The 25189-nt window shown below is 40.7% G+C and overlaps 1 protein-coding gene across 2 annotated transcripts in view; it reads right to left on the bottom strand.

Moving 5' to 3' along the window:
• The window catches only part of DPP6 (dipeptidyl peptidase like 6), a 394434-nt gene that overhangs the window by 14136 nt on the left and 355109 nt on the right, over window positions 1–25189 (bottom strand). For both annotated transcript variants that reach the window (XM_053979702.1, XM_053979712.1), the window contains exons 15-17: window positions 23878–23925; window positions 21861–21979; window positions 1449–1496 (exon numbers count right to left, since the gene is read on the bottom strand). In XM_053979702.1, the coding sequence (XP_053835677.1) occupies window positions 1449–1496; window positions 21861–21979; window positions 23878–23925 (215 nt within the window). The remainder of the gene's footprint in view (window positions 1–1448; window positions 1497–21860; window positions 21980–23877; window positions 23926–25189) is intronic.

Raw genomic sequence — 25189 nt, 5'->3', positions numbered from 1 at the left:
CACATCTACATGAGTAGATTGAGTTCTCTGTGTAATAGATGCTGCCCATATGCATCTGTCAAAGTAAAACTAGTCCTGATGTGTTTTGTTTTAGTTTTTAAAGCCCTTCATTTACTGTTTCTGTTTTATATTGTCTGTCATTTTATTCACTTAGAAGTATTTTATAAAACTGTACAGGAGGGTATAACACCACTCATGAGAGCACTATCCCATGCTGGTATAGCCACTTAGGCACCTTCCAAGTCTATGGAAAAATTCAGGTGTTTTATTTAAAGTGGGGGAGAAAGAAAGTGACTTTGGAGCTGCAGGTCAGGGTGAAGAAACTCTCCTGGCTGAAGGGCCTTGTGGGCATCAGCTGGGCTGCTCTGGGGTTATCCTTGGGGAGGGCACTGCCAGCCTCAGGCTCTGCTGGGAAGAAGCAGGACCTGCCACTCCCTTGTGCCAAAAGCCTTTCCTGTGACACTCACTACCTTCAGTGGGAAATTAAGCAGGTCAGCATTTCACAGTAAACCTTTAGTATGAGTGCCAAATTTCTTTGTTTGCTCACTCTCTTTTTTTTTTTTTCTTTTGAGACAATAGCAATGAGTTGCTGTAAATCCAGATAAGTAAAACTTATACTTGATACACTGCCATTGACTGAGTATAAAGCAGATAGAAAAAGAATAAAGGTGCTGCTTAATACTTGGGTCACATCAGTGCCTGAAGTCCCTAAGTTAGCAGTTAAGGCTGGGCTAAATTCTTTGTTAAAATGACAGATGATGTTTTCCCATCAAAATGTTGGGAGCAGATAAATCTTGGTTTCATGTGAGACTCAGTGCCACACTCTGCCAGAGTGGAACCCCAGAAGCTCCATGGCTTTTTGGACTCTACATTGCCAGTCTGGTAAAGGCTATAGAGAGTGGCAAATATTTTGAGGGAAGAAACCTGTTCTTGGAATAATTCCAGCTTTGCACTGATGTAGATGCAAATCATTAGCATGACAAAGGTTAACAAACAATAAGTGCTACAATCTCCATGGACAGATCAGGGAACCAGGCAGAGACATCACCTGTGGGGCTCCCTCCTCTGCATTATCTCTGATAATTCATATCAGAGTGATTTTATTAAAACCACAGATTAGGCTAAATATTTCTTATATTTATCTTATTTCTTATATATGGGACACAAAACAAAATCAGAGGAAGACTAACAAAAAGAGAGATTTGAATTATGTATTTTTTTTGAGAAAGAGGATAACAAACATGCCCCAACCAGTCTTTTCTCCCCAGACAGCAGCTGTTGTGATGGCAGTACAACAGCTCTGCAAGTCCCTCTGCCTTGCACAAAACTTGCATTTAGGCAGAGTCTGGGGTCCCCAGGAGTGTAAGTTTAGCAAAGAGCAGCTACATCTCACTGTCCTGCCTGGCTGCTTTTCTCTGAAGAGTTGCAAAGCTCAAGGCCGTTCTTACTCTGTGCATCTGTTGTGTTGTGAACAGTCACCATCGGGACACGGGGACCTTGAAAAGGAGAAGAAAAGAACTTGGTTAAATTTCTGTCAAAACACACACAGACACACGTGAACCTGGTTTTGAATTCCATGGAGCTGAAGGCTCTTGAGACTCGCTTTTCATGCAAGAGTAATCTAAAAAGCAAATCACACTGGTGTTAGAAAGAGTTTATGACTAGATGACAGTACTGTAGACTCAAAGACATGTGAGGTTTCAAAGCTCTTTCCCAACAGACCACTAAATGCATCTTTCCCTAATTTGTAAACATTATAATTAGCACAAACACAATTAAATCACTTGCCTTTAAAATTATTATAATGACACCCAAACATCACAGCACAAAGCATTTACATTTTGTATGCTATGGATAAATATTGCTGTTTTGCATATTATTTTCTCTTAATGAATTAAACACCAGCTTGGCTGTCACACTAAAAAAGGGCCACATATTCTGTCTTAAAATGCAACATTTGGGCATTGAAATCAGTCAGCATTATACAAAGAGGATTATCATTACTATGCAGTGTACATGGGTGAACCACACAATTCACTGCCACAGGATGCTGCAGCATTCATGATGCCACAGTTTTAACCACAGGATGCTGTAGGGTGCTTTAGTCCTTAGCACAGTGCTCTGGGTTCATCTTCTTGTTCAGAAAGCCATCAAGAGGCTGATTGATAGAAAAATAGGATGGTACATGAGATCAAGCTAATATTATGGCTGTCAGCTTCCTTCTCCCTGTTCTTCAATTGTCATCTGGTGACTGCTCTTGGACACAGGACACTGGGCCAAGGTGGGCAGACCCAGGACAGCCACTCACATGCTGCTCCCATCTCTGTAGGTTTTTCCTTGAGCCTGACAGTACTGCTCAGGATGGTGAAAGTGGCCCTGCAGTGATGAAATGCTGAATTCTCCACCTCAGAGACAGTGGATATCTTACTTTCCTTCCCTTTCCCCACAATGCAATGTGGTACAACAGCAGCAAGTGTGAGCAGCTGGGGCAATCTGTGTGCCCAGCAAAGGTCCCAACAGCAGGGCCAGGAGGCTCCCACGCCGTGCGTGTGGGAAGATCCCAGAATCAGACACCCATGGAATCAGCTAGACTGGAAAACACCTCTAAGATGATCAAGTCCAACCATTAACCCAGCACTGCCAAGCCCAGCACTAAACCAGGTCCCTCAGTGCCATGTTTACTTGTCTTTTAAATACCTCCAGGTGTGGTGGCTCTATCACTTCCCTGGCCAGCCTGTTGTGATGCTTGGGAAACCTTTTGGAGAAAGGATTTTTCCTAATACTCAATCTAAACCTCCCCTGCTGAAACTTGAGCCAATTTCCTCTTGTAGGAGAGATCAACCCCACCTGGCTGCACCCTCCTTTCAGGAGGTTGTAGAGAGTGGTAAGATCTCCCTGAGTTTCTTCTTCTCCTAAACACCCCCAGCTCCCTCAGCTGCTCCTCACAGGATTTGTGCTCCAGACCCCTCCCCAACAACATTGCCCTTCCCTGGACAGGTTCCAGCACCTCAATGTCTTTCTTGTTGTGAGGGACCAAAACTGAACACTGAATATCAAAAAACCCAACGTTCTTTAAGCTTCAAAAGTAAGACAGCTTTAAGAGACTGACATTCCCTGAGATTTCAACCCTTTTAAGTTGCCTTCTTAAGCCCTTCAACCTACAAGCAAATCCTGTGGGATCATCACTTGTGCAATGGCAATTTGTGTAGGGCTGGCTGAGAAAATTCCCCTGAAATGCTGTAACTGGGAGTGTGCACACAAATGGCAACAAAAACATGTTCTTGTGAGCCATTCATACTGGTTTGGTACATGAAATAAGTTCTTGAGAGCAAGAAAAGCTTTAAGGTGCTATAATTGTGTCAGTGGTTTTCCCTGTGCTGCAGGTAGTGTTTCACCCAGACTTCACCTATACAGAGAAAAGGCAGAAATTAATTTTATTTATAATTAAGCTGACTAATATGGCAGCCTGATTTTATTTCCTTGTAACTGAGAATCTCCTCCCATGACAATCCAATTCTTTTATTAGCACCATTTTTTAGAATGCAGGAAGGTGAATTATAATGCACGAAGGAAAACAGGTTTACTCACCAGGATTTAGCTGAATTTACCTTTCTTCTACTGATATACATTGATATGCTGACCATATTTATTTATAAACCTGCCCTGCTTTTTCCCTGCAGTCCTAGAAGCCAGACTGCTGGAAAAGCAGCAAACCTAATAAATGTGGGCATGATAAAATCATCACTGAAAATAAAAGGAATCCTCCCAAATGACTTCAGTTGGAGCTAGAGCAGTCCTTTAATTAACACCAAAATGCCAACAAAAAGAAAAGGATAAAGAGAGAAATACAATGCATATAATCCTTTTATTTTCTAATATATTTTTCCTTTTTTTTTTTGTTGTTGGCACTGAAAAAGCTGTGATAAACTAATAAATAAAGACACATTCTAGTGTGTAGTTTAGAAAGTTAAATATATATTGTGCTAGTTTCTCTCTACTAACTACTGCTACTGTTATTGTGTCATCTCCCCAAATCAATGTTTTTAAGCAAAGTCTTATATAAAGATATTCAGTTTGAGGTGAGATGAAATTAAAAAAAATAATTAAAAATTAACAAATATCCTTGAAAAAGTAGATTTTTGACTTGCCTAATTTTTATTTTTTAATAAACAAGGAAAAAATAAAGACAGAAAGCTACAGAGTAGAGTCATCTTAATGTTAAATATTCTCAGTGATAACACTCCAGCTAGAGAATGCATTTCACTTGTAAGCAGGCTGAAAGTCATCAAGAAGAAAAAGTCACTGTTTTAGGAATGACATAAATTGCTTATTTCAATGCCAGTTTTTAAAGTAAAACAACCCAGTTACATGCTAGACTGTGTCTTTTAATGCACACACATCAGAAGTCTTTCAACACTCACAAGCTGAGTGCCTAATGCCTGACAGGGATAGAAAGAATTCCTTGAAAGGAGAATTGTATATTCATTAACTGCCTCCCCAGCTTTATTTTTAAACCCGTGTTGGTGTGACAGTCCCATTACACATGCCATCTGCTAAATGCCATCCACTGTCATGTGTGGATCTGAGAGGGAAACCTAATTTGTTCAGTGAGCTGCTGGGAGCTGACAGAAGCAGGGCGAGGCCATCCCCTGCTCTGTGTCTCCTTCCTCCAGAGCCCGTCCAGAGGTGCTTTGATGGGGACTCCTGAGCCCCAGCACATTCTGCTGCTTCTGCTCTTTAATCTGCACTGATGATCCCCCTGTGTCTACCTGCCCTCCTCAGAAACCTAGTGAATGCTCTGCCTCTTGCCCACAGCGGTCCTGAGAGCACGGGAGCGGTGGGATCCTTGAAGGGTAAAACTCACTTGTGCTCCTTGAAGGATAAAACACAAAGTAAAGTAAATACTTTGAGAAAGTAAAGCAGATACTGAGCTGCTTTTGCCTGGTTTGCAAAGTAACAGAGAGCCAGCTCATACCTTATAACCTCATGACTGTTCCCAAAATCAGGGGCAGACCACTTTCTACATGACATGGTGAAGACGATGCTGCTGGATTTCTTGCCCCAGAGGGGTGGATATAAGCAGGTCTGTGACACTCCCCAAGGTGTGGGACCTGGCACTGATGTTCCCTGCCACCAAAATTACCTCCACCAAAATTTTTAGAGGTGGCACCATATAGGGCCATGCTACCCCTCTCTGCATCCCTGTGTGGAGTGGGATGGGATGTGCTTGAATGCCACTGCAGGCTCCACTCCCCTCTCCTCCCTCCAGCATTGTACCAGACAACTCCAGCATCCTGACAGAAGTTTGAATGATGTTTCTTTATTTATAGCTTAAGAGAAAGAAGAAAAACTATTGACAGAACTTCTGTGTATAGACACACTCTGTACATCACAGATAGCTGCATGGTTAATAATGCTGCACAAGACTCCAGTTACGTGAATTAGATTTTCAATGAATACAGATGAAAGTCTGGGTTTGTCATAAGGCCTTTGACTTTAAAACCATTACTGCAATTATCCATGCAAGAAATAAATTGAGCTATATTGCTATAATGACAACAGGCAAATTTATCACCCAGGAAATTCTACCCATCATGATCTGAATGGGCACAGAAACTCAGTGCCTCAGTAATTTGATAAGAAAAAGCACTGGCCATGTTTTTTCATCAATTTTTAAGCAGCTTTTATTATTATTTCCAAGAGGGTTTTGCTTAAACATGAACAGAAAGAAGCAACTCTAGATATTTAGATGATAAGGTATAGATTTCTAAAATAAAAATGGAAAATTATTTTACAGCCTTGAAGATAATATTTACCAGACACTTGTTTTGTAATACTTTTTATATACCAGAGTATTCCTGATGTCTTCATGATCTAAACAGCATAGGGAATTATATTAGTTATATATAATATAGTATATTATATAGTAATATAACTTTAAAATGAAAGTAGTGATTATAAAAAGAATATGAAGTAAAATTGAAACACAGTTAATCAAAATTATAGAAGTGTTTAAAAATGATAAAAAGAGGAATTGTCTTATTCTTCTCATCTATATTCTGAAAGGCTTCAATGTTGCAGATAAGTTCAGACCAGAAGCTAAATTCACAGTGTGTAAACAATGAAAATTCAAATACTCTCTGCCAGCGCCACCAGCATATCTCTTAAGCACTGATGAATGATTTAAAAGAGCAGCTGCAAGCGATGGGAGCTGAAAGGGTCTGGCTCTGCACAAGTGAGATAATTGGCAACAGCCATCTCTGTGTACAGATTCCAGATCTCTTTATTTGCTAATCCATGAATTATTTATATGTGCCACATAAAGTTCATATGTTGGGGTGATATTATCAGCCTAATAAATAAAGACATGGGGAGTTCCATGAACCACTGCTCACAATTAAAATATTTCCCCAATTTGCAGTGTTTTCCAGATGATGCTATGGACAGATGTTTGTGCTGTTTGCTTTGGCAACCTTGTTGACATAAACATCAAATAGATTTATGCTGCTATTCACCCTCCCCAAGGCATTTAATTTTTTAATCAAATCTTCACTTCCTCAAATGTAACTTGTCTTGTAAAATAATCAATCCTGGCTTGTTCTCGGGCAACCACTCTGATGGTACTGCTTGTCTCTGCCCTGTGTGATACTGGTAATAAATTTCATGCTTACTTTATATGGAGCAGAAATAAATCTGGGTGCTATGAGGCGGCATCAGTTAGCACTGACTAGAGGGAAAATGAACAAGAGATTTGGTCTTAATTCCGCTACACAGAACAGGCCTGATGGGTTTTTCAGAAAGTTGCATGGTCAGGTCCATTCCATGGGATTTTGAGAGGTGCCTGCAAACAGCAGTGTGGGAAGCTGGGCTGGCACTGGCCAGCCCATCCCACTCTCTGCCCTATGGCCACTGAAGGACATGGGGTCTTTGGGTCCAGGAGGATCCTCCCTTGCTGCTTCAGGAAATTTTGTGTTACAAAAGTGTTGACAAACACCCTCTAAGTGTAATTGGGTTTGCTGATGTAATTCCTTCTGGTGTCTTGCTCTTCTGGTAGAAGCTGCTTCCAACTTGAAGCTGTACTGGCTGTCACTGCTGTTTACACCTTTTTGGGGTTCCAACAATCTGTTTCCTGCTAATCATTAGTATTTCCATTTTAGTCAGAGTAGTCATGTCTCCCCAAAAGGTCTCATCCGGTCAGATAAACTAGATTATTTTAACTCTCTTTTGTAAGACAAAGTTGCTTTTCATCTTATTCTTTGATGTAAGAGTGTTTTACATTCAGTTCCCCCTTCCTGAACAGAAATGACCAGAACTCCACCCCTGCTGTGGAGGATGTTCTAATTGGTTTTTATAGTGAAACTGCTACTTGCCCATTCTATGGAAAATTCCTTGCCTGATCCATCCTAAAAGAGCATTCACCTTTTCCATGACCCCACAGCAGGTAGGCAGTTTGCAGGCATCCAGTGGTCAGCGTTGCGTGCCCAGGCACCCATCTGCTCTGCTGAGCCATTTGTAACTTCTGAGCTTCAAACGAACAAGAAAAATTCTTGCCCTGAGTCACCATGTGTCTAATCTTGCTCTTTGTACTATTAATTTCTCCCAATCCAGCCCTGCAAGACATCCAGCTTCTCTAGTATTTATCTCTGCCTTCTGATGATGCTTATCAGCTTTGTGTCTTAACAAATTCCACCAGTTTCATCCAGCTTTGGGTTCCCAGGCTGCCAGGGAACAATCTGGGTAAGGTCATTTCCCACACCAGCTCCTAATGAACCCTGCTGCTGATCTCCAATTAGCCTCTTATTCCTCTTCATCATAATCTACTTCCTGTTCGTTTTGCTGGTACTTAACCTTCGCTCACAGCTCTTTCACTAATCTCCCTCTTCTCCTTCTTAATTAATATCAGCCAATGAGGTGTCACATTGAGTGGGCTGAGCATTTCCTCCCTTTCATGAGGCTTTGGCTAAGAAGCATAATGCAATAATGCATGTGGATGGATCCAAAGAGGAACGTGGAAAACACACAAACTCCAGGGCATGGAGCAGGTATATAACCACTGTAGTGATAACATCAGCTGTGAAAAGGAGGTAGGTTAGGAGAATTTGTTTGCAGAGTTCATGAACCTGATTGCTCCCCCCTGGAGCTGCAAGTACCAGAGGTAGGAGGGAAAAACTCCATTTCACATGGGGGTAAGTGACTTCCCAAAATCCCAGGCTGTTTTGGTCTAGTATGCTGGTCCAAGCTATGGAATCTGAACAGAAAAATCCCCATGCTCAACTCCCTCTTTTTTCCAGCTTCTGTTCTATCTGAACACCTCAATTTAACCTCTTTCAATTCAGTTTTAATCCAGGCTTTCTGCAAGCTCTGGAAAGAGATGAAACCAAAAGTTTACACTTGTCCCTATTTTTAAAGTCTAGGTTTCTTATTGGATTAGTACATGCTGGTCCCTTCCAATCCAAACAATTCCATGATTCTATGATATTCATGGAAAAAAAGATAATTCCTTATAATCACAGCATGAAAGAAAATACTCTGTCTCAGTGCCATTTACACCTCATTAACAGACTGAATAAAACTCCATTTAATATTTTCTGTTTATTTCATTAAAAACCTAGTATCAATTGATTTAGATAATCTTAATTTATTCTTTTCCATAAGTAAAATTCTCTTCCAACAAAATAATGGCTTCCTAGCTAATTAAGTAATAACTGGTGCTGGATATTAACTAAAAAAACACCACCACCAACCCATAAATACCATTGCTTCACATCGTCTGGTTATTAAGCTGCTTTCCTCTCATGAGTTCTCAGGTTTTAATACACACTTAATGTACTGGCTGCATTAATAAAGGGCTTAGCAACCACCATGCAAAGAGAAAACAAAAGCCAGCAATAAACCTTACAGCTGGTCCAGCTGGCAACCAAGGTGAAAGAAGCAGTTTTCCTCAGAGGAAGCATTAAATCTTGTGGGATGGTAACATCTGCACTACCCACTGCAGAATAATGAGTTCATCCAAGGTTGCTCGTATAGCTGGAAATAATGCACATGCACCCTGGTCTTGACATGCAGGAGGCTTCTGCCTGATTTGTGAGGCTTCATTATTTGAAGCATCAGAGGAAGCCTGTTGTCATGGTCATTTATCTCCTGCGAGTGGAGCTCAGATAAAATTTTATATGTACAGAATGACCAAGTGACAAGAGCCCTGGCTGGAAGCAGATGATAGATCACCTTCCTCCGGGCAATGCCAGGCAGCTCATATTTACAAGCAAGAGTCAAAATGAAAACAGGATCAGAACATGTAAAAGCAAAGAAAACATAGTGTTTTGCAGAATGGGGCTGTTTCAAAGGAGAGAGGAGTTTTGCTTTAATTCTACAATATTTTTTCAGGCACTGAAAATCACAGATATTTTCTATTAATTTTATTGTTAAATATTCATGCATATTAGTTTGTTTTTTTTTTTTTTCACCTGTTTTTATGTCATTGAGTGTTTATGGGGAGTTTACAACACATTAAAGATGTATAAGAACAGAGTGAAATAGTTTATAACATAAATGAGAGAGATCTGCTTAAAGGGAGAAAATTGTCCTGGAATATCCACAAAGTCACCATTTTCATTAATCTCAGACTACAGAAATAACTAAAGCCATCCCTTTAATTAGTCTCAAACTACAGTCATAACTGTGTTGTCAGCAGGACGTAGAAAATAAGTTCTCACCCAACTTCTAAACCAAGAATACCATCCTCTCTTTTCCAGCAGAAAAAGCTCTGGTGGTGCCTTCTATTTGTGCAGAAGGGGGTTTTCATGCCAGCCTGCTGTTTTGCAGTTGTACAGCATGTGAGGGAGCAAGAATGAGCATCCCCCACCCTGCCTTCACCCACAGGTTTTGTGACCCATGAACCGCGCACAAAGGACTCGAGGAGCGAGAGCCAACCTCGGCTGTTAAGTAAGAAAAGGAGTCAAGTGAATGTAAATGTGAATTATATAGTAATTATAATATAAATAGGGCCCAGAGATTAAGCCTGTGCATGCTTTCAAACAGCAGAAACTAATTTAGGCTTCATAAGCCTCAGGAAAAGTTCCATAAGGTCACAGTTTGCCTGGAAGCGCTAATTACAGCCTCCCGCTACCGCGTATACAAGAAGCCGAGGTTGTGGCAATCATCCTTGTGTGGGAAACCATTCTGGTCACAACAGATAACACTCACCCAGTGACCTGGCGTGTGAGCAAGCCCTGGGAATGCCTCCCGGGCCCCAGCACGCTGCTGTGCCCGTTTAGCATCCCACTGGGTGGCAACCTGCAGGCGCATGGCTGGGGCACGCCCGGTTCCTGCAGGCCCCGAGCGCATTGCAGGGCATTCAGCTGTGCTTGAACATTATCTCCGTGTTCCTGCTGCATCCTGGCTTTTGTTAGACAGGTATTTTGGGTGTTTTGGCCAGGATACCTGGCTTGTGTGGTCGCACAAGGATAGAACCACTTGGGTTCTATGCCAAGATAGATCTTGGGTGTCTTGGGTACCCTGCTCTACCTAGACAGACACTACTGTGTTCAGACCCCCAGAGCACACACTGACAAATATTGGCTTTCTGCCCCTTGCTGGAGACCCAGAACCCAGCCAAGGACTGTTCAGGCTGTTCACAAAACACAAACCCCCAGGACCTTCACATCAAGACTAAGTAGCAAAAATTTATATTGAAAAATACTATAGCACTTGGTGGGATTTAAAAAAATATTACATCTTTGTGGACTGATGAAAACCATATTTTATTTTTGAATGATATAGGATATAGATACCATTCTACTCTGGAGTGCAGCAGTAATAGGATGCAGTCATTAGGTGGCTCATAAAAAAATTCCAAATGATGCTTGGGGTGGTCCTGTGCAGGGACAGGGGTTGACTTTGATGATCCTTGTGGGTTCCTTTCAACTTATGATATTCTATGTTTCTATGATGATGAAATACTCACTGAGGTTCCCTGAGATACTGAATTTAGAATGGTCCATTCTCATCCCCACCTCAGCCACTTGGTCCCATGCCAGCATGTCCCACTCCCTTGCAAGAACAGAAATGTTTGTAAAATCATCCACTAAAGCAGCAGAACAGCTTCTAGAACTTCTGATCCCAGTAGAAAAAAAAAGAAAAATCACTTTAATTTTCATTTAGTTCAGTTCCTGGGCCCAGCTCAGAGTGAGCCTGTTTGTGGCGCAGGCAGCAAATTGGTGAAAAAGCCCCTGAGGTGGACAGAGAATAGATCTGCCCTGACTTTGTCTTCCAGTCCTTGTGGACAGGCAGTGCTGTGTTCCTCTGAGATGTACTGAGGAAAAACACAATGAGGAGCTTAACAGGGGGTTATTGCATTTCACAGGAAGGTGAGGTGGGGCCCAGGGAGGCACAGCCTGTCGGGACAGCAGGAAAAACAACCTTCCCCTGAGTTTCCTCCTCCCAGTCACCACCTGGCAGTTATTGCTTATGGTGCCAGCAGTAAAGAAAATATTTGAAGCAGGCTCTCAGCCTTGCCTGATGTCTTCAGAGCTACTGGCATGGCTACATAGAGCTGTAGCCTCCAGCTAGTGCATATCCCAGCAATAAAATCCAGGTACCAGCTTTTCACATTTGTTTAAACCTAGGTGTGCCTTTTGCACTTTTATGTCCGTAGTCTCTTGACTTGGTTAATAAAACCCATTTTCAGTGCTAATAGTTATTTCAGCATCCAGTTAAATCTCTTTAGATCTCAACAACTTAATTTATCGTGATATTTGCCAAAGGTCACCTGTCAAGTTCTGGCCCTCTTAGCAGGACCAGCTGCACTTAGAAAGCATTTGCTTGAATTCCAGTAGGAAGTGAGCCTTTCTAAGATGTTTGCCTTTACCATGATGGGTGGTTTTATGACATTTTTAGTTGACACAAATCCATATGCTTCAGAAATCTTGCCATGCAACAGGTAAATTTAAGGTTGAATTAAATGAAGGTATTTCCTCCCTGTGCATTTAATATTGTTTTCAGGCCCTGGAGTGAGATATTTGTACCCACAACCACAAGCTTTCCCTGGTTATCTGCCAGAGATGCTCCAAGTCACAATGGGCTTTTTACCAGGGAAGGTTAAATAGGACCTTCAGCTTCTTCATCTCTCAAAAGCAAGAAAAAGAGTTTCTATTATTTTAATTTGGGCATTATGGGCAGAAAACTCTCCTAATGAAATATTACCCCAGTAGCATTTGAGAAGCAAATTGTTTCTCTGTTCAAATCCTTCTAAGAAGCTCAGTAGCTCCATATCACCCACAAGAAGCAACTAGCACACACATGCATGTCTGAGGGCACTCCAAGTGAAACAAAGCCACAGGAAGATATTTCCCCTTGCAGCTGCACTGGATCACCCAGATCCTGATACACTCTCAGTGCTGTGAAAACACAAAATTACATGCTTTAAGCCAAAATGGGTTGTTACATTTTCTGTATCTGCTTTAGTGGTGCTACAATTCAAACCCCAATCCCTGGTTCCAGATCCCTGCCTGTCTCTAAAGGCACTGAGTATGACATTCACATTCTCTGGACAGAGAGACATCATTCTGTCTCTCAGGAGAAGCACAGAGAAAAGAAAACAATCTTTATCTCTGCTCCTTTGTTTTCCCCATGTGGAATGTGGTATGGAGATTGTTTACCTGCAGTGATTGCTGGGTTGGATTCTGGTGAAGGTTGTTTGGGTTCAGTGACCAATGGGATCCAGCTGTGGCTCAGACTCTCAGCAGAGAGTCACGAGTTTGTTTGTTAGTTGATAGGTAAGGAAGAAGTAAGTATGTAGAACAGGATAGTACCTCTTTAAATAGTATATTAATTTAATATAGTATAGTTTTAATAAAGCCATCCTTCAACCTTCAGATCTGGAGCCAGACATCAGCATTTCTTCCCTGAGTCGGGGGTCACCACATTTTTTTTACTATACGCTGAGTGCTGCTATGGGGGCATGGGAGGCTGGGCTTGCTGGAGCCCTGTCCTGCAACACACCCAGGGCTCCTCTGCTGCTGTGAGGGAGGTGGGAGCACCCAGCACCTGGGAGGACTGGCCCTGCAGGAGAAGCCCGTGGTGTAATTCCAGGCTTGTTATTGGGATGCTGTTGAGATGAGGCACCGCACGAATGTCTGCGGCCATGCCTTGTTGAGTCTCACTCCAGTGCCATTTAATCACTTTACATGCTGGTTCTGTCACAGGAGTGCTCTCCTGCATACTAATGGCTGGGTTGCTGTGCTAGGAAGGTTTCTCTGCAGTGAATAGACTGAAGGTTCACCGAAGCTTTCAAAACCATTCTGGAAATTTATCTGTCTAGAAGCTTCTATGCCCCTTATTGTCACTGCACATCTGAGCATTGCAGTCAGTAATGGACTTCATTTTCACAACACCTCTAGGAAGCTGGAATTACAAGACCTGCTTGAGTTCTCTAAAGGAGCTCGTGACAGCAGAAAAAAAACCAAATCCATGTGTCCTAACCCGCATTTGGCAGCTGGTTAGGACTTCTCAGAGCACTGTTAGCAAATGTGTCTTTGAATTCTCCATGTTTGGATGTGGGTCAACAAATTAAAGCAACTACAGTAAAACCACCTGTTTATAAGTGTATGTATCATAGGCATCCACATCCAACTCAAGGTTTAGAGAATCCAACAGTACTGTACAAAAACCATGATTATTTTGTAACGGAAAGGGGAACAAAGAAGCAATCCACCTACTTTTTGCAGATATATTTGCCTAAATATGGAGCTGTTTTACAGTTCATAAATAGCCCAATCTATTCAGGGAAGAGCCAACGTGTACTTCCATCATGGCTTGCACTGATGTTTACTTGAGCATAACAACTGCTAATTACAATCTGGTTCCAGGGATTTTATTGATGAGACTGTGACATGCAACATTTCTACGTGATATTTCAGGCAATACATGGGCAATGTAGAGAGGTTTAAAACACTGCTTTATGCACTTGTGCTTTGTGAATCATCGATTTACATTCTGCTTGTCCATGGCTAGTAAAAATATCCTTGTCTCCAGATTTTCCATTGCTTTCCTGGGATGGTATTTCTGGCCCAAATGGCACAGGTTAAAAGGTCTGATTAAATGAAGGAACTGAGGAAGACGTAGAAAGAGGTTCATTATTCTCCTGCCTGAAGGCATGAACCAACCTCTTATTGCAGAAGCTGGGCAGACACGTCCCTTATGGGTACATTATTGCAAAAATCCTGAAGAGGGTTAATTATCCACCATCCACAATGGAGACAGGATGCAGAAGGAGTCATATTTCTGGTCTGTTCCAGGACTCAGTGCTGCTTTTCCTTGGAGTACTGTCTTGCAATATGAAGATGGAAATGGGGGTAATGATACTTGACCCCAGATGTGTTCATAGGCAAGCCCCTAATTCTTGCTGTGCCTCTGCTCCCCATTTGGTAAGAGCATGAAAATGATCATCTGGAGAAAGGTTGCAAAAGGACTTCCATACCTTTCCATAATTCAAATTAAAAACTTATTGCAGTATTTATTTTGCCAGCAATAAAACTTCTACTCCCTGTATCCTGATAAATATCAGTATAGGATTTTCCTGAGATATTAAATAATATTAAGCTCTATATGTTGAAGGAGTCATAAATGTAAAAATTGCTGCCAAAAACATCTCTGTGACATGGCCCCCTGATTTTGATGGAGTAACTGAAGAAAAATGTGATTTGATTAATTCACAGTGAAAGACAAATGTCATGATCTTCTGTCCTGAGGCAGAAAGGATTCAGACACTTTTATTCACAAAGTAAGTCTTTATGAGTAGAACCCCTGGTATTTTGATGAATGTTACATTCAAAATTTTCACAAGAGTGATATTTTAAGCAATTTTCATGTAAAAAAATACCCCAAAGCCACTTACAGGAAGTGCAGATGAAACAGATTGAATCCATAAGTAGATGGGCAAACCAAAGCAAAATATTACTTTGTTAGTGAAATTCATCAACAAATCCATGTGATTTATTGATTTTAATTTAGCTTTTCTATGGCACACATTCATTTCTGTCTAAATCAGCTCGTAATCCCACAAGAGAATAAAATACTAGGAGATTTTCCAAAATATAAATCTCCTCAAAAAAGGTCAATGTCTTTATGCAGTAATGACATGAAGTATAGCCACAATACTAGAAACATTGCTCAGAATTTTATGTTTGCTGACATTAAGGAAAAAAATTAATCCTGAGGTTTAAATCTTGAGCTGAGCTATCCAGTGATGCTGGATGCTGAAGCTGGTGCTTCAAAGGTTTTTCCCACCCACCCAGCTGCTGGCTGAGCTTCTCTCACACCGTTCATGGGATATGCAGCACATGAGGCAGCATTAATGACCCAGTTTTCCCACTTTTCTGACCACCTCCAGCCTTCATTAAAAGTTCCCTTGCCCAGGAGTGCTGGTCTGTGATTTTTAGTAAAAACCCTTCCCATGTTTCTAAAAGAAAGCAGGAGAAATGCTGGTGAGCAAACACTGACTGGGTTTAGAGAGATGGCACTGGTCAAGGACACGAGCCTGGGTTTGGATCCTGGTCCCAACAAGCACAAAAGCTTCTCCTAAAGCAGCCCTCATCAGAAAACACTGATTTCACTCAATGGATTTCATGACTTAGACTCGCCCACACTAAAAATTTTTCTGTCTGTGGTAAACTCCATAAGCACCAAGCATTTCAGACTTCTGTCATCCTGTGCTGTGTCCACATCAGTGGGCAGAACAAGCTGGATACCTTAAAGGATTCCAAACCAGGGGTTTAGACCTCCCCACAGTGGAAGGCTGAACCTTGTTAAATCATGCTCTGGACTCTTTGATGCTAAAATGTGTTTAAAAGCAAAGTCAGGACAACCTGCCACAAGGCAGAGCCAGATCATTTGATGAAACTTGGTAGTGAAAATCTTTACTGACCCCAGCAAAATTCTGGAAAATAAAACAAATGTGGAACAACAAAAGGACTTTTCAAGGCTCAGCATAAACTTTTTAAGTGAAAGCAGCAAGTGATGCTCCTAAGTGTTCCCATCTCCAGATGGTGTTTCCAAGTTTCACCAAGAGGGAGGAAAGAAGATAATTAAATTCTCAAGAAACAGTTTAAGGAGCTGAGAAGTTTATAGCTACCTGCTGTTTCTGTAAAGGAAAAAAAAAAAACCAAAAAAACTTGCATCACTTTTCTTTAAAACTCATAAAAGCACAGACAGAATGAACGAATGTCCAATGGCATGAGAAACTTGACTCAGATCATCACTAATTTGGTTGTGCTGCTCCTCCATTAGTATGAATCACTCTCAAAGGAGATCCTTAAATTTCAAAGTTTTTTTCTAATCAGTGCTTTTGTACCACTTGTTATCTGTGAATAGGATTGAAACAGGATTTTTTCTGGCAAGATGTAAGAGCAATAAATCCTATTTTTAAAGATTTCCCAGGCCTATAGGCACCCCTCAGTGCCTCAGGGCCAGCACTGCAGTTACAGAGCTGTTGTCATCACTGGCTCAGAGGACACACATGGGGAAAAGCAGATAAATTCCTTTTGTACTTGTTCTTTAGGTATTTTATCAAGCACAGCTCAGTTGCAGCATAACATTTTGCTCCACAGCTGCAGAGGTGCCTGCTAGGAAAGGCAGAAATGACTTCATTTCTGTTACCTGTCATTACTGATCTACAGCATCTAGGCTAAGCTGCTGAGAACCACTGTGCCAGAGAGGACAGTGCCAGAGAAGAGCCAAATCAGGTGACAATATTTTAACATTTTTCTTAAAAGAATCTGTTTTCTTCTCTCCAAAGACAGAGACAGCTTTAAAGTCATTTGGTCTGCCCAAACTGACAAAAAAAGCTACCAGTCAGCCACAGACACAGCTTCCAGCAGAGATAATATTCAAAGAGACAGGATAAATAATAGTGGTTTTATGGCATTTTGGAACAAAACAATCTTATTATATCTGGAAGAGGAGGAAGGGCTACAGAAGAAGTGTAGCTGAACAGGGAACTCCAAGTGAAAGCTGTTTCTTCCCCAACTGGTCACTGATTGAAGAACAACACACAGGGTAGTGGCCAAGGCACTCCTCTACCCCCAGCAACCATGCCAAGTGTGAGACAAATCTCCCCTTAGCCCTTGTTACAGCCCTCTCCCCTCCAATTTCCTTTGTGACATCCCTAAAAATGTTTAATCCCTTCTTGATAAGGCATGATCACAGAGAACTTTAATTAGCAGGCTGGTAGGCATCCCAAGAACAACGCTGCCCTCCCCCCATCACTTTCATTGAATATTAAATGTCATTAATTGCAGAGATGCATGCACAGGCCAGGGTCTTCCACTCTAGTCCTTTTGCCTCAGAAGGCATTAACCCTTTGTGGGGAAAAACACACCTCCCCAGGGCCAGGATGAGCTTATGGATGAGGTCAGCTGATGGAGAAGGAGCTGCTGATGTAAAGGATGCTACGATGCTGCAGTCTGTAATGCCAGGGACTTGAACTCCAGGTTCCAGGAAACACTTGCCAGCTCTGTGAGTCCAAATGAAAGTCTCTGTGATTTCACAGATTTCTTATGATAGTGAAGACACTGCAGCCAAAGCATCTGAGTGTCAGAATACCAGTTATCCTGTGACAGAAAGGGCTGCTTCCCTTGCTTTCCCCATGAACAGCCTCATTAGGAGTGGAGTTTTAATGGTGCTGACTGGTTACACTGGGAGAGACAGAAGGAGCCACTGAAGACAAAGTGTGCCTATGCACAGTGGAAATACTAAAACACTGCACAGTTGACTACAGGGGTAGTAACTGATAGGGCTTCATCCTTCAGAGAAGGAGCTATCACCTAAAAATGGGCTTCAGTGCTTTATTGGCTGACGTCATTCAGACTTGCACCCTGTGTGTCTGAGTCGCACTCAAGAAACAAGAATAAATTTCTTCCTGTAGCCAAAACTTGCAGTTTCTTATCCTTTTCTCAGTAAAATTGAATTTTATATCCCATTTCAGATGAGAAAAATCCAACCTCAATTAAATTTATGTATAAAATAGCAAACCACTTACATCCAGATTTTATTTCTGTTTATCTTAGAGGGAATCAGTGGAGGTGCCTGTGCTTTATGAGAAGAAACAGAAGTGTAAACCCATATTTTATGATGGAAATGACAGTAGGAGTGACCTTGGTCAAGCAGATATTGCTTTTTCAACCGTGTCTAGAGGAGATAATCTAACAGCAGTCTGCAAAGCATCATGTTTCCTTAGATCCTGCTACAGTAATTCAATCATGAGCATATAAAATTAGATGAAAAATAAGGTAACTAGCCTTCTGGGACTGACTGATTGCAATAAATGTTGCCTCCTGACAGTAAGCATTACACTGTCCTCTTTCAAGAGAGGTTACCTTCTATTACAGCAGCTGCTCTCATTTCAGCCTGTGCCAGGTAGCAAGGCTGTTAAATGTATTCTGCAGGACAGCAAAAAATCTTTTAAGGAAATTATATGTTGCCTTTAAAGTACCAAAAGAGAGAGAAGAAAACTTCCAGCTCTTGACCTTTGGGATCAAATGAGCAATGCCAGACCTTTCTTGATTTTTTCCCCCTTTTAGGGAAGATATTTTCCCTTAAGCTTGCCTTTCATTTAAGTGTCACAAAATATTTTATAAGCACTGATTGATTGCTCAAACCTTACCATCCATTATAGAGAAGTTCAGCTGAGCCACCGTCATGTCTGTGGCTCTAAACTCAATGAAATTTGCAACAGCAGGTCATAAAGGAAGGAATAGAGTGAAACTGAGGTATGGTGGAGGTTATTCTCTGTCAGTACAGAAATTTTGTTCAAGCCATAAATATTTGTCCATGCATTTGTCCTGTAGACAGCTGAGAAAATACAATTTTTTAAGCTATTACAGGCTTGATTACAGTAAAATCATTTAATTTAGCTACCTCCAAAGATATATATGGGGCTGACATTGGGTATACCAGTGATCACTATGATTTTCATGTCACAGTCACAGAGTAGACAGCAAGATCTGAGCTCTGGGTGCTTTTATACATATTGATGTATTTTATACATATTATGGAAATTTATGTATTTGATACATATTTAGATACAAATTTATGCATGTTAGACATATTATGGAGAAGAAAGCACTACACAGCCACAGGTACTGTCTGCCACTGGTCTTGAACATCGTCTCCAGCTGTGGGGAATTTTCTGGGGGGAAGCAGAGATGGGAACTCCTGGCAGAAGTCCTTGGGGAGCAGACATTGTAAGACAAACTCTTGTTCACCCTGGTGAGCTTGCTCTGTCTGCTGGATAAGCTACAGAATCTGCAGGGTCCTTTGATAGATGCTCATTCAAGGAGCTTTTCCTTTTTTGTATTATATGTGCACATGAATAAATAAGATTTTCGGTTAATCTAAACTATACTAGAGCATGACTGCTTGTGAGCAGTAACCCAGCACCCTGAGGAGCTGAGGCATGGCCAAGCTGTGGCTAAGCAGTCTGAGGAGCTGTGGAAAAGGAGTTGTCCTATTAGTGGATCCAGGTGATTCTCCATGAAACAACAACACCTATTTATATGACCAAAGTCTGACAGGATGATATTTTTATCCAGAAATCTGTACTTCATCCAGAACAGAGGTTTCCACTGACCTGGCTCACATCAGCTGCAGCAGGAACCAAAGGGAGCTGTCCCTGATGCAAGTGCACCCATAGCACACACCTGAAGTTAGATGGATCCTACATGAAAAATGCCAAAAAGAAATGTGGTTCCTGCAAACTGCTTGAAAGCAAATCGGTTGAAAGACCTCTCACTTTAAGTCATGTAAATAAGGAATAACTACCAAATGCAATGGACTGATATCTTTATAAAATCAATGAAAATGGAAATTTTACCAAGATTTATGTATTTTCTCATATATGCATATTTTTTAAAGTTATCTGAATGGAGACATTGAGATGAGCTTCACAGATGAAGCTGTGCTGCATTTGTGCTACAGTGAGATTTGAGGATTCAGTCCTGAATAACTAAAATTCAGACAAAGATATATTCAGCAGATGTAAATATATCTAATCCTAATGACCTTACAATTGAGTTATTGTTTACAGCAGCTGAAGATCAGACCCATAGTTTATTATGCAAAATCATTATCTTGTGTACTGGATTAATGTACATACTAATAAAACTCATTAATCTCTTCAGGTATCACTGCAGCTTTTTGTGGATGAGATATAATGTAATCAAAACCAAATCACCTCATAACTGTTGATAAGGCCCCATAGAAACCTTAATCTTATTATTCACAAATGCTTCTAATTACAGTAAAGCAATTATCTTGGTGCAAAGGAAATGGACACTGTCTCTGGTAGCTCCTGACAGATGTTCTTGAAATGAAAACAAGAAAAAAAAATAAACAAGGTTTTTCTTTTAAAGGGAGGAACTTAGTAAACATCATATTTACTACAGAACTGAATGTTTATTGACAAATGACACTTCTCTGCATATGTCTGCCATAACTATAAATTCAGATTTACAGGTAAGTCCATTAAGTTAATTAGTCCATTAAATTAATTAGTATATTGCCCTGTTAATGATATTTTTTTCTGTACTGTGTTGCCATATATATATATATATAAATAAATACCTCTAAATGCCTCTGACATGCAACCTATCATTCCCTTCTAGGGGAAATGCATGTTTTTGCAATTGTCCTAGTCCAGGTATTTTACTTTATACAAACCATTCTACTTCTCCACTTTATCTTGATTATTTCCCATTTTACCACCTCAAATATTCCTTTCTTACCACAAACAGTTAGTGGCAGCAGTGATAATTGGCAGTCAGAGAAGGGGCAGCCCCTGCATCACCAGTGACCCCTGATGTCCCCCTGCCATGGGCACCACCATCCCAGACTGCTCAGAGCCCCATCCAACCTGGCCTTGAACACTTCCAGGGATGGGGCATCCAAACTTTTCTGTTCCAGGGCATCATCACACTCACAGCAAAGAATTCTTCCCTAATATCCCTTCAAAACCTACTCACTTCTCTCCTGGGCTGTTGAAAATAAGGAATTTCCTGTTTGCTTGATGCTTTTCAAGCCTTTTTTAGAGGACATGCAGCCATCTGAGCAGCTTCAATCCCAGGAGCAGATGACTGGTGTGCATGCATTTTGTGTGCAATTTTGGATAATTAAGCAGAATTAAATTATATAGGATTAAGTTTTGTGAAATTCTGCATTTAGTCTTAACAGAGCTGGAGAAAGCTTCAATGACTCTTCTCCTGAAATGCATCCTTAGTCTCTTGGATACTCTCAGGCATTTTCAAAACAGGAAATTCCTGCTGGACCTGCAGCTTATGCCAAGTTGAAGTAGATCTATGATGGATGAGCAGGGAAGCACCAGATATTCTGTGTTCACATTGTCCATCAGGAACATTCCTGTAAGCTGCCTTTTTGGCAAATTGCTTTCTCGCTGTAACTTTAAATCCCTCTCTTCACGGTATTGCTTGATGTATCTGGAACTTAGTCCCAGTCACCCACAGTCAACCCCACCTTGCTGGCTTCTCTCTCATAAATTTTCTGACGTTTTATATCCTCCAGGTTTTGCTGTTACTTTCCTTTAAGGATGCTTGTGGTGGCTAGGGGAGTCTACCCCTACCTTCTGTGCATGGATACACAGAAAAAGGTTGTAAATATTTGCTTTCTAGCTACAAGTAAAAACACACACAAAAAAGGAGAAAAATGTCAAGAGTAAAGCTTTAAAAGCAACATATTCATAGCCAGTCTTTCAAAGCTGACCTTAGGTACACAGAATGTCTGAAGATATCAGTGCTGGCTCCAAATCCTGCCCCTGAGGCACAACAACTGCAGTGACAGAACCCAGCACATACCTTCACATGTCAGCAGGAAGTATTCCAGATTGTGGCTGAAGGATGCACTGAAATAAGTGCAGTTTTCAATCAGATCACAGGACAGGCACCTCCTGTTGAAGTTCCCATTTGTGCTTGCACTGAAAAAGTTAATACAATTCCATGAAGGTCACTGAGCAAATGTTATTTGAAAGCAACATTACTTGAACCTTTCTTTAGAACAAGAATATAAATCTAATGTGTCCAACATTAGTAAGAGACAAAGTATTTCCATTTGGTTGAGTTTAAATAGCAATAATGGATTTTTTTCCCCTCCTGCTTGAATAGAGAATATATAAATGGATTCTGATGTCATTTTGCAAGGTCAGGTGGTTATGAAGGAAGGCACAGTTTTTAAAAGAAAATGATGGTTGCAGTTTCAGAAGAGGAAGTAATAATTTGGTGGATGAAGGCATGAAACAAAGGAGCAACATTTCAACACTTATTTATATTATAACAGACAATAAAGAGCTGGAATTGCTTTCTCTAAGTTTCATATTGGTTTCACCACTGGTCTGATTTGCTAGCTGCTCTCTCAGAGGCCAAAGCCCTTTTTACAGGTTTAAATAGCTGCTCTTAAAACCCCCAAGCAGAAAGAAAGGATTGTATTTAGGGATCTGTTGTTGAGGAAGGTAATGTGGCCTGTCCATTTGCTCACAGGTTTGCTGGTAAGAGTCCACTGAATGTTGAAGAATTACAGATTATTAGCAAATATTAATAGATAGCATTTTGAAACTTCAAGAATATTAACCAAGAGATCTTTCTAGTATTACTGTAAAGGAGTAATACTTTTTTTTTTTTTTTGCTACCATTTCAAGAGATGAGGCTGAGCAACCTTCTTAGGATCACAGAGACTGAAATGAGTAATCATGGGCTCTTGTTTAGGCTCAGATTTTATCTCTGACTAAAATCCTAATTAAATCTACTAAATCAAACATGAAAAGGAGGGGGAAAAAACTCTAAACAGATCTTCATCTGCTCTTTCTCTGTTGTCTGTGTGGGGAGATGAAGCTGATGAGGCACCGGGGTGAGATGGATGCTGACGAGGAAGAGCCGCTTTCACTCATGCCAGCAGCTCTTGAAATGTGCCTGGACTCCATTTTTAAAGTATTCATTTCAGTAGAAATGGAGGGTTAATATAATTTTTAAAATTTTCTTCAAGGAAATACTCTAAAAAAACTGTGGAGTGCAGTGAACATGCATATAGGTCTCGAAAGGAAAAAAAAAAATATTAAATCACAGGTGATTTACTTTGCTCTACCTTCCTTCCCACTGAGGAAAAAAAGATATGATGTCATGTGAGAGAAGGAAAATGTACTGACTGTCCCTTATTCACTGATGCCTTCACCAACTCTGCCCTTCATTGCAGATGTTGTGGTGGCAGCAGGGTGGTTGAGAAGAAAAACAGGACAAATGGAAAAATGATTCCGAAATGTTTATTTAAAAGTTTGTGTTTCCTCCACTTTGTAATCTGCTTCCACAATATTTCACAATGGCAACACTACTAATAGCTTGCTGTAAAACCAGCCTTTTACTCATCATGTACTTAGGGATGATGCTAAAATCTTCTGGAACTGCAGAATAATGTTTGTAAACATAAAATATTGTTAATTCTTTTCAGTTTCATGAAGAGGTGAGCTACTATGAAATTTCTCAAAACCTTTATTGGAAAGTATCAAGACAGTTTATACCATTATTTTATGTATTTCTGAATTCCTTCAAGTGCTCAGCAGTTCTGTTGGAAAGCTTTGTGATAGTCAATCTTGGCACCAATTTAAAATTGGCATTAATATGAGAAAATTGCTAAATGTAAAACATTTACAAGTGTCAAGCATTTTGTTTGCTATGGTTACACTGTTTCTTCCAGTGACCCACTGAAAGATCTTGCAATGCCATTAAAGAAAAAAACTTAAGAAACTGCTTGTACTGCAATTGCTTATGATACCTGTAAAACTGAAGAAATGGGAAATTCTGTATATGAAGTTACTAAAGCACATACCTGTATAAATGTCTTCTTCTTGGTGAATCTTCCGTGCTGTGGAAATAACTGGAGGGGAAAAATAAAAGTGAATTGCACCATTAGAAGGGTGTTTAGAAGTGTCTCATGCAACACCATCTTCACTCATATTGCCATTTTCACAACCTTATAAAAGCCAGGGAAGTTTCAACTGGACTAGGAAAGGATACAGAGGGACAAATCACTGAGAGGCTCAAGAAGGTACATTGCAGACTACACTGCAGTTAAAAGAAGCATGGAAAACTTTGGGTCCTACACTTGTCATGTCAGGGGATCAAAAAAGGATCACGTGATTAAGTGGAAGATATCCACCTTTTTACCTCAAGATTCATGGCTCAGAATTTCTTTTAAAGACCTTTCTTCTCTCTCTAGAGGAAGTTTTTACTTCTCTGGCCACATTTATTCTTTGCCCAGTTAGACAGCCAATCAGGGTTTGGTGGGAAGGCAGAGCATGAAGCTGAAGAACATTTTGTTGTTTTGTGCTGAGACTGTGCTGAGCTCCTCTCTGGATAAACAACACAAGCTCTGTTGTGCAGGGTCAGCTTCTGGAGGTAAAAGAGTGATGCTGCAGGAGGTGGCCAACTTCAGTCCCACCTGTGAAATCTGAATTAAACCCCCTGCATTAATCTGCATTTTGTGTGGATAATGCTAGAGCACAGGAGCAAATGTAGCATCCATGGGGTGAACAGTGCCAGGAAGGGTTTTCATCCCTGCTGATCTGCTTCCAACAAGCTGCACTTGCCTAGGCACACATCTTGACTGTACAAATTGTGTGTGGCATTTTCTGCTTGACTGGCCAGTTAAAATGCCAACAAAACTTTGGTGCTAGTTTGCTACTTAGGCCACCCCTGGAAGTGTTCAAGGCCAGGTTTGATGGGGAACCTGGTCCAGTGGAAAGTGTCCCTGCCCACAGCAGGGAGCTGGAATTGGATGCTCTTTCTCTTCCAGTCCAAGCCATTTGTGATTCTATATTTCTATGATTTTATATTGTTCTGAATATATTGGTAATTGAGAGCATTCAAAATTTTGAAGAAGCACTGTGCTCTTAATGATCACTCAAAGTTTATTATATTCCAGAGACTGTTTACTCCACTGTTCAGTGACTTTAAGTAACTGAGAACTGACAACCTTGTATCAACTCAAAACTTTTCAGGAAAGGAATCTGTTATTTAATTCCAGAAGCTGTCTAAATATTTTCTTATGTAATTTCTTGAAGTATATTTGAAAAAGTGAATGTTTACAGTGTGAAGAAGGGTGGGCTTGTTTTTCTTTTTTTTCTTTTTTTTTCCCCTAA

This window comes from Vidua macroura, chromosome 1 (assembly GCF_024509145.1).
Source record: "Vidua macroura isolate BioBank_ID:100142 chromosome 1, ASM2450914v1, whole genome shotgun sequence".
NCBI lineage: Eukaryota > Metazoa > Chordata > Aves > Passeriformes > Viduidae > Vidua > Vidua macroura.
The sequence above is the reverse complement of the archived record's forward strand: the minus strand, read 5'-3'. Positions and strand labels throughout refer to the sequence as shown.